Source organism: Leiobunum rupestre, chromosome 1, assembly GCF_980474605.1.
Source record: "Leiobunum rupestre chromosome 1, qqLeiRupe1.1.hap1, whole genome shotgun sequence".
NCBI lineage: Eukaryota > Metazoa > Arthropoda > Arachnida > Opiliones > Sclerosomatidae > Leiobunum > Leiobunum rupestre.
This window is the reverse complement of record NC_143384.1, coordinates 91,129,425-91,139,834: the sequence shown is the minus strand read 5'-3', so window position 1 is coordinate 91,139,834 and position 10,410 is coordinate 91,129,425. Positions and strand designations below refer to the sequence as shown.

General features: G+C 39.1%; 1 protein-coding gene across 1 annotated transcript; it reads right to left on the bottom strand.

Annotated features, from left to right (window-relative positions):
* Positions 1 to 3,044: 3,044 nt before the first annotated feature.
* LOC149968893 (uncharacterized) lies at positions 3,045 to 7,087 on the bottom strand. The gene is made up of 8 exons (XM_090169299.1): positions 6,836 to 7,087; positions 6,472 to 6,774; positions 6,191 to 6,415; positions 5,945 to 6,121; positions 4,414 to 4,779; positions 3,695 to 4,055; positions 3,408 to 3,493; positions 3,045 to 3,332 (listed from the first exon to the last, which is right to left on the bottom strand). Exons 1-8 carry the CDS (start codon positions 7,085 to 7,087, stop codon positions 3,045 to 3,047), a joined length of 2,058 nt encoding a protein of 685 aa, XP_090025425.1.
* Positions 7,088 to 10,410: the final 3,323 nt, after the last annotated feature.

The following is a 10,410-nucleotide window of genomic DNA, read 5'->3' as shown; positions in this document are numbered from 1 at the left end:
ACTCGTCGAAATATAATAGCTCTTCATAAAAAATACGAGAGGTCACGTGATTACGTTAGATTCATCGTGCAGTTAAATTTAGAGAGCGCGCGCATATTTTGGTTTTTGTAGAGCTCGCGCGAAAATGCACGAGACCCTCTACACGGAAATATTAGGAAGCGCGCGAGCCCGTTTACGCTAAAATATCAAGACGCGCGTGGAACTTTTTAACAAGTTGAATAAGACATAAATAGAGTTTGTGCTAGCGTCAATTGGCTATGATAGTTGAACGTCTCTTCTACGTCACGAGTTACGCGCCCGATACAATTATACAAGAAGGCCAATGTTACTTTATTGAAAGGCCTATTTGCAAGTCACGTGTTTCGGCGTACTTTGAAAAAATATAGCTAAAAGAAGTCTAGATATTCCCGCGTCACAAACGAGTGACGAACGTGTATTTTCCAGCACGGGACTGACACTTGGTCCTCGAAGCACGAATTTAAAAGGTTCAACTTTTTCGCAACTAACTGTTCTTCACAAAAATTGTTTAAATAAATAAATGCCTCTTGTTATATTTTGTCTTGAATATCTACATCTACACTTTATAATAAAATGAAAAAAAGCTTCATGCTATGGGTTGCGACGGTTCTACGGGTCTTATCGGCAATTATCTGGTTTTCGGGACTTTATGGGTTTCCGGGCCGGGCCGGGCAAAATCGATTTTTTAATTTATCGGGTCGGGTTGGGTCGGGCAAAATTTTATTTCAAAAATTACGGGTCGGGTCGGGTCGGGCAGAATTTTATTTTAATTATTTCGGGTCGGGTCGGATCGGGCAAAATTTATTTTTACGTTTTTCGGGTCGGGTCGGGTCAGGCCGGAAAAAAAGTAGGCCCGACTCGTCTCTAACATTTAGTAACGAAGGAAAAAAGGCACCAACGGTCAGTAAATTGATAAATAACGACAAAAGGGTAAAACAAACCGTATAAAATTTAATTAGAAAACGCTGTACTGTACTTCGGCGAATATGCCTTCTTGGCGGTACGATTATAGGTGTCAATGAGCGAGCCGAGTCGAATTTCGAGCTCGACTCAAAGTTGGCTCGACTCGAAGTTGGATCAGCTCGGTTTACGCTCGACTCGATACGTGATCAGCTCGTTTATGGCTCGGTTCGACAAAGGATCGAAATAAACTCGGGTGGCATCTTAGCTCGCAAAACCCTATTTGAGTCGCGCTCGTCTCGTTTAAGACTCGCTCGCCGCATAACTCGCTCAAAATGTCTAAAAGCAGACAAAAATTACTGTTTAATCGAGTTAGGATATAAGGTCTTTGTTATGTACAGAAACATTTATTAAATGCTAAAAAATATAAAAATTAAAAATTTGTGTATATAAACTTAGGTCCGATAACGTTATAAAAATATTTTGGATAAGGTTAGAATTCAACGGACCGATATTTTCGGGTATATACTCATAAATATTATTTAAGTATGGTTTTTGGAGAAGTTTACGCAACCGCAATTTTCGTGGTATTAAATTTTTCCTAAAAGTCCAATGTTCATGAAAGTTATATTTTTGTATAGCTGTGGTTGCTATATAACTTAGAATTGCAATTAATAAAGGCCTAACGTTGACCAGACACCTCGCTTTGAATCTGGTCAACGCGAGGCCATTAATAATTGCAATTCTAAGTTATATGGCTACAGCTTTACAAAAATATAACTTTCATGAAAATCGGACTTCAATTAAGCAAAGTAATTTACTTTGCTTTATTTTAATTCTAAGTAAGGGTTTGCGGACAGCAAAGCGACATAACGTCCTAAATACGCGCTTATAGAGGTCCAAACGAGCGTTCTATCTGTGGCGTTTTCAAGGTCTCTTAAATGTATGACGAGTAGTAACAAATAAGTGCGACATTGGTGACTGATCGGAGCAGTATAGAGTGTTGTCGTCTGATACGATTTGGAAAACTTGTAACGTCACAGGTGTAGTGTTAATAGTGGCCGCCATGACAGTTACCGTTTTTTATCAATAGGCAAATTACAATGGTAACGCCGCAGGGTTTTCAGACGAAACACTCTATTCAATGATGAGTACACATTTTTGATACAGGGCGATGGTTTTATATTGGGCTGTGGTTATTTATTATGTTGCAGACTTTCCGGCGGAAATTTCGATACAGGGTGAATGTTATATATAGGTCTGTGATTATTCAGAATGTTGGTGACTTTCTGGCGCGAATTTTTATACAGGGTGAAAGTTTTATATTGAGCCATGATTTTTTTTTTAAATAGAGCTAATACCCACTTTTGGATAAATTAGGATTCAGCGGAGCTATATTCTTCGCGTATGATTTTTCACTATGTTGGAGACTTTCTGGCGCGAATTTTGATACATGGTTAATGTTTTAAATCGAGCTACAAGTATTCACTACTTCTGGTGCAACTTTTGATACAGGGTGAATGTTTTATATCGGGCTTCGATTCTTAGCTATTTTCAAGACTTTAAGGTGATAATTTTGATACAGGGTGAATGTTGCAGGCTTTCTGGTGCGAATTTTGATAAATGGTTAAGGATTTTGTCGGACTGTATTCTTAGCACATTAGTGGGATTGCGTGTACCAAGATGTCCGTGACATCTTGTTATTCACAATGGGCTTCTTGGTGGCTCTACTAAAAAATTATAGGTAAAAAGTGAAATAAATCTCACCTAGATATAAAATATTTGTTATGCAATAAGTAAGGACCTCAATGAAGAAATGTGATCTGAAAATATTGTAAGTCGGTACCATTTTATGAAAATAAAAATAACACCAATTAATAACGCACCATTTTATTAACAAATTACTTACAACTAGTTCAATCAACTAGTGTAGGAAAAAACCTAAGACATTTAGTTCATATTGCGAAAACAAATGTTTTATTTTGGTGGTTTTTTTAACGCGATCAATCATTTTTCTAATATATCTACCTAGAATTTACTCCAGAAATTTAGTTGAATTGATTTAGAAGGATGAAAGTGAGTCGTTAAACATTTAATCTTTAATTTTTATCTTCTAGAAATGTATATTATCTAAACGTTAGCAAATCGGCCACATGCTTTAAAGTTATACTGCTCCGTTGATATCTAAGAATGGCTCCGGCTATAGAGAACATTCGCTCAACGTCAGCGGAAGCAGCGGGTATGGACAGAACGTGTCTTGCCAATTTGGCCAGGTTGGGAAACCTCCTTTCGTTCATGCGCCAATAATCGAGGGCACTAACATCGTCTTGCTCCAAAATTCCTTCCGCTAAATACCTCTGAAGCTCATTTTCTGGTTTGGATACAGCATTTTTCGAATTAGACGGCGCTATCAACTTTGGAAATACTTTTGACGGCTGACCCATATTTTAATTTGTTTTACGCGGTTCCCGCGTATCATGTGTTTTTACAAAAAAACTTCGAACTTTGGTAAGAGCGGTCTCAGGGCTTGGAGTTCTAAATTCTCCTAAATCCCAGGAAGGATTGCTGTAAATGTCTATTTATGAAAATAAATTAGTGAAATGTTCAAGGGTTTATAAACTGACTACATGACCTTTCGCTTTGCTCTGTCTTGAACTGGAAGAGGACTGCTTGCAAGGCATATGTGCTATACAGTCAACCTATTTCCAGTTAAAAACAGAGGAAACCTAAAATTCCGGTTTTTGGCTTTTAACTAAATATAAATTAAATCATGTACCTTGAAACACGGTTGTTTTTTGTAGCGGATCCAACATTGCAGCTGCGATGTAATGGCCATCTTTAATGTCCTCGGCGAATCTGGTAGAAATACGATTCAATAGTTCTTGTTTCAAAATGGGGAAACTATGAGAGTTCGTTTCGCGAATCTGTACTACTACAGATAGAATTTGCCCTTTGACGAGATGCGCGGTTGGTCCGTTTGTTTGAAAAAGGTCCGTTGCAACCTTTATTGGCTTCAATAAAGCCAAAACTTCACTCATCGATTGCTCGAAATTGACACTTGGGATTTCCAAATTATCGTATCTTTTCGTTTCTCTCGCCTCCTTAATAATGTCTCGAAGAGCCTGAAGCATTCCATCCTGAATTAGAAATAGGTTAAAAGAGCAGAAAATGGATAAACTATCGAAGGCCCTATAAAAATATTATATCATAATGACGTTCACTTAATTTACAAAACGGTGAATAATTAGTTTCATGCCGGAATTTTTTTAGGGTTTCTAGTATCTTCGAGGGAACTGATCAAGAATATGCCGGGTAGCAGACCGACAATATTATTGAGTAATAAAGATAGCGCCAGCTGTCGGAAGAAAACGTGATCAGTACTCTCTAAAAATCAATCAAAAACACCGTTGCCATCTTAAAATTGACGGTTACGTTAAAAACTTCTGAACGTAACTCCCTGAACAACACAACCACATTAAAAATTCCGAAACTAACCTCAGACAATCGTTCTATTGCCGAATATACGGCATTCCAGCGAACACCCCCTATTGCCTTTACGTCCAATTGTTGAGGGGAATGTTCTTTGAACTTCTCCGTCCACTTCGGAGAGCGACGAATTAAAGAAATCCACGAGCTTATACGCTCTATCATTTTCTTGCTTTTCTTACACTTTTCTATCGCGCCATTTACTACGAGTTGGAGAGAATGAGCCATACATCGCTTTCTAATCCATCTCTTTTCGTAATTGATAATTTCATCTAACAGGTCTGTAGCTTCCGCGCGCAAGTTGTCAGTAATCATTTCTTCGCACAGCGGATCCGAAGTAGAGTTTGATTTTTCTCCTCCAAAAGCGAAAGGATCCTTTGTTTTATCAAAAACGTCCGCATTATTTTTTATATTTTTGGGATAAAAAATGTCTTCCAAGGAACTCCAACGTAAAAAATGTTAAACAAATGCAATTATTAAAACATTTGCTTAGGGCCTTTTCACAAATTACGTAACACAGTAAGGGGGGTTTGTTCAAGTGTTACTTAATGTGACAGGGGGAGGTGGACGGCTGAGCGGAATATTACGTAACGCATAATTTTACATCGGCAATAAAATTATCAATTAATTTAACATTGAATGTGTTTATAATTAGGTAGAAAGATTATGTCGCGACAATCTGCGGGCATGTTGAAGGCCTTACCTCCCGTCGCGTGCGGGGGTGAAACAAAACGGCGTTTGATTTCATTGCACCGAGTGACGTAAATATTACGGAACCAATGAAATACCGGGACTTTTTGATTTGATTTAAGCAAAGGAGCGTTGGGGGGGGGGGGGGGGGCAAGGGTGGCTTGAGTGAAAAGCGAAAAATCGTCTGGACGTAGACATTTATTCTCCCTAGTTTAAATACATACATTTTTTATTTATGTGTTTCTAATTTATAATAGTATAATAACCTTTCTGGAAGCAAAACATTACAGACATTTAAGATAAATTGAAATAATTTCAATATAGGGGCAGGAGCGGCGTTAGGGGTAGGAGACATAGTTTATTGTTTGTTTTCACTGAGGCCCACAAATCGAATTGCGGGAGGCCACGAAAGGGCCTCTTCCAAGTCGATTTTAATAAAACAAAAATATTAGAAAATAACATTTTAAAATAGATTATTCTATTTTCGGTTTATACATAAAATTAGCAAAACTTAATAATTAAGTCAATATATAAGGGGCCCCACAATTGAGGAGTAGGGGCCCAAAATTAACAACATTTTTAGGTGTAGACAAATAATGTGTGTGGCGCTGCCCCCCCCCCCCCTCTCTCTGATAGGGAGTAGGGTCTGTCCATTTGTTACTCTTTGTAAAATACAACTTTTTGCGTTACCTATTTTTGAACAGCGACTTGTTAGACTGATGTTATAGCTCCCTTAAACATAAGAAGCTTAACCTTTAAAGTATATGAAAAGTTTTAACCTTCGTTTGTAATTGAATGTTCCTCGACATGTTGTCAGAATTTATAGCCCGGTGTACCGGTAACAAAAAACCACACCACCGACAGCCTCCAAGTTCTCAATGGGTTCTTCATTGTCGCGTTCGGATGCCTCGCCCTCCGATAGACGAGATTCAAGTTCAATTTCCTTAGGCGTCGAAAACGTCATTTCCCAATGTCCGTCGACAACGCCGACCATATTCAACGCTTTAGTTATGCAGATGCAAGATACCTGAAATGATGCAACTAGTGGGTATCACTCTTTTAGTGCCCGAAAACATTCAAAAAAATTAAATCTAACCGTAGATGGATCTAGCCCTACTTCTTCCAAAATAGCCATAATTTTTCTTAAAATATTTTCAGTGTGACTTTGTGGAAAATGAGAGAAAGCCAATAGCAAATTTTGGAAATTGCAATTTTCGTCAATAAACTGTACTCGACAGCCGATTACAGACTGACGCTGTCTACTCGACCAAATGTCCAAGGTTAAGTGCACTTCTTTTGGTTTGAAAGAGGCGAGCAACACCTAAAACAGTATATTTACGCTTACATTATGTCTCAACACTTGGGCGGCTACCTCACCTTCATTTTGGGAATTAAATCCTTTGCCACTCTTTCCTCCAAATCTCGCACAATGGTGCGTCTCGAAGGGACCGTTAGTTCCGTGTCAACTGCTTCGATTACCATTTTAAAACCTCGGCCTTCGACCTCCGAAAATGGCACTCCGTCAAAAGAAATCCAATCAATAAAAGCTTTTCGAAAAGCTAATTGCCTGGGAGAGCTCTTGGCTAATTTTGGAACTTTCTTTGGACGCCTTTTTGGAGAAATTTTTAGTTTCGCTTTATTTTTGGCGCCTTTTTCTCGAAGAATCATTTTGTGTATATGCTATAAAAAACAATAACTTTATCAATAAACTTTTCTCTACTGAAATAAATAGATACTACACCTTTGAGTGACGCTCCCAATTGGTCGCGTTACTGGTAGGTGCCCTGATATTTTGGCAAACCATTATCATTTGGCACACTGCCAATATACTCAAAGTGAATTGTATATTTTTGTTTCCGAAATTTCCGGCGTAAAATGTTGAGGAAAATTTAGTATCTGTAACCATTTTCTGCACTACTTGAGACGAGGAATTCTCTTCGGAACAGTTTGAAAAACCTTTAGATGTCGATGGTAAATTTTCCTTTACAGACATTCTATACGCGAACCAAATTAACACATTTTATTTGAAGAAAATTAAAGCAGAGTTTAAAAAGCTATAGAAGTAGACTATCAATGTATATTTTTATTCAACGGGCCAGGATTCTTAAGTTTTCGAGGTCGAAGATCAACATTTTGAAGATGGCGATCGAAATTTTCAAGGTCAAGATTAAAATTAGCCAAAGAACAACACTTTGATCACCCATGATCTACAAAAGCGAAACTTGACGATACATATTCCTAACTTAACTCCTAGACAATTTGGCTAATTGGTTCAGCGGCGTGGCTAAGACACCCGAGGCCCGCCCGCGGATATCTTATAAAGGATTTCGTCTGTTTCTACCGAGGGATCGGACATTTACCAAAATCCCGTACACTTTGTCTTAAAGCGCAAAATCTTTAACTCTCTCTATGGTAAATCTACATTGAAATCCCAAAATTACTTCAACAAATTAATAATAAAATATAGAAATCTCTAAGAAATACCGAAATCCCGTACAAAATAATGGCAAGTGACTGACCCCTCGGTTTCTACAATATTTTTCTAGAGGAATTTAAAATCCCCAGATAATCTGGGACCCTCTCGCAATGCGGGTTCTGCTTAGACCATAGTTACATCACTATGCTATACTAAGTATCATAAAATTGCGATCTCCTGATTATTATTTCAAATTACGGTAATTAAATAATTGATTGTCACCAATGAAAATAATACCTTACCTTTTTCGACTGTACCAAACCTGAAATTGACTTATAAGAACTTCGGAAAACAAGATAAAAAACTTCACTAATGATCGTAATTGCCAAATAAATAGAAACTTTCGTAAAATTCGTTCAAACTTGAAAATTCTGAAAATTAACTACGTCATCCAACTACATGTACTAAATCGTTACCAGAAAACTTTCAGGATCAACAATGAAAATTATGATTGCTGTCGCCCTATATATATCGCCACTTAATATCAAAAACCACGTATCTGTTTACAATTTGTGTACAAAGTTATGTGGTTTTGGAATTAAAAGCTATATATAGAGATAAATTTTAAGTTAGTCTCTCGGACTATATACAACCCTGTCGAGAGGCTGCCTCCGAACTTCGCGCAGATAACAACACCTCGACTAAAATAATGAACGGAACGCCGTATTTACGTCATAAGCGAATGCTAAGTTTTAATTTAGTGAAATAGCCATTTTTAATATTGTTCCATAATCGTGTATATATTCATTAGCGACACCGACTATTATTAAGAAGATTTTGGTGTTCTGCATTTATTCCTAACATTTGGTTGGGACAATAGAAACTATCATTCAAATGTAAAACCATATGCGCGAAGTCACTATATAGCGCCGTTCACGCGCTTTGAATCGGTTTCAGGCAAGTGTGAACGCATTTAAAAAACTAACAAAGCGTTTTAAAGCGCTTTGAAGCTATTTGGAGGTGGAAGTGTGACCAAGGATCTAAAAAGGATGGTTATATAGCCTTTCCAGTAAATTTTATTTCAAGAATCTTCAGGTTTTTCAGGGAAACGCATTTGAAAAGTTTGTTTAATCGCTGAATTGCTAAGGAGCTGTTTAAAGCGACCGAGACGTCCCTCCGCTGTCCATAACTTCGCGTGCTGCCCCGTAAGTGGTTGGCAGTGAACGCGACCTAATAACCATTATTTGAGTTCTTTTCTGGCTGTGATGGAAAAGAGCGAGAGCCTTCGTTTGCGATAACTTGTTTGGATCGCTGTCAGTGGCTGCCATTGAACCAGGCAACTTTTGTTCAAGCTGTAAGTGGCTGTAAATTGAAAGCGTCGCTCCTCCGTATGTAATTTCAGCGGCTGCCAGTGAACGTGTCGCTCCTCCGTGTGTAATTTCAGCGGCTGCCAGTGAACGCGTCGCTCCTTCGTTTGTAAATTCAGCGTCTGCCAGTGAACGTGTCGCTCCTCCGTGTGTAATTTCAGCGGCTGCCAGTGAACGCGTCGCTCCTTCGTTTGTAAATTCAGTGGCTGCCAGTGAACGCGTCGCTCCTTCGTTTGTAAATTCAGCGTCTGCCAGTGAACGTGTCGCTCCTCCGTGTGTAATTTCAGCGGCTGCCAGTGAACGCGTCGCTCCTTCGTTTGTAAATTCAGCGGCTGCCAGTGAACGCGTCGCTCCTCCGTATGTAATTTCAGCGGCTGCCAGTGAACGTGTCGCTCCTCCGTGTGTAATTTCAGCGGCTGCCAGTGAACGCGTCGCTCCTCCGTGTGTAATTTCAGCGGCTGCCAGTGAACGCGTCGCTCCTTCGTTTGTAAATTCAGCGGCTGCCAGTGAACGCGTCGCTCCTCCGTATGTAATTTCAGCGGATGCCAGTGAATGCGTCGCTCCCTCGTTTGTAATTTCAGCGCCTGTCAGTGAACCAGGCGACCCTTCTTTCGCCAAATAAGCGTCTGACAGTGATCGCTTTACCTCTTCGTTCGCGCCCTAAGCGGCTGACAGTGATCGCTTTACCTCTTCGTTCGCGCCGTAAGTGGCTGACAGTGATCGCTTTACCTCTTCGTTCGCACCGTAAGCGGCTGACAGTGATCGCTTTACCTCTTCGTTCGCACCGTAAGCGGCTGCCAGTGAGCATGCTCTCTTTCCGTTGGGGCCCTAAGCGAAGCGCTTCTTAGCCTAGGATGGTTTGCTTGCAGTAGTGAGAACAATTATTGCCAGTGCGAAATTCATCTGTCTCAGATTGAACGAGATCTCTCTTCTATATCCATAATCTACTCTACGTTTTCAATAGTTCATTCCAAAAGTGAGCGAGTTTTCCCGGCTTGAACGCTCACGTTATTAAACTGAAAATGTGATTTTGCCCAGGTCTGGGGGAAAGGGGCTCAACGTATTCAATCTTCCTAAATAAAAATACATATTCTTGGCGCGAATTTTTTATTTATTACCGAAATCTTTGGTGTTCCACAGTTCCGGCGATAGCGCAATTAAAGCTGAAATTGAAGTATAAATTAAACATGTGTTTGCCCTGTCAAAATACCAGTTTCGGTGCGCTGGCCCCTGGGGCTCCCGACATTAGACCATTGGACACTCAAGTTCTGCCCCCCCCCCCTGAAAAATCTTGAAATGACGTCCCTGGAGTTATATAACCCGGGCTAATTTGAATATTATAGAAATATAATATAATATTATATTATATTATATTATATTATATTATATAATATAAATATAATTATTATTTTAGATTAAATAAGTCTTACATGATTGATGCTCGTTTATTAAATTAAATACAAGCAGTAAAGACAACAATAGAAGAGCTACGATTAAAACGGGAGTATGAGATATATCGACCGAGAACAACAT

What these genes read in the sequence shown, in the direction of transcription:
- LOC149968893 (XM_090169299.1), bottom strand. Translation starts at nt 7,087, where the DNA reads ATGTCTGTAAAGGAAAATTTACCATCGACATCTAAAGGTTTTTCAAAC. An exon ending in CAATAGAACGATTGTCTGAG is followed by an intron (nt 4,056 to 4,413) that starts GTTAGTTTCGGA and finishes TTTCTAATTCAG; the next exon opens with GATGGAATGCTTCAGGCTCT. An exon ending in AAAAACAACCGTGTTTCAAG is followed by an intron (nt 3,494 to 3,694) that starts GTACATGATTTA and finishes TTTCATAAATAG; the next exon opens with ACATTTACAGCAATCCTTCC.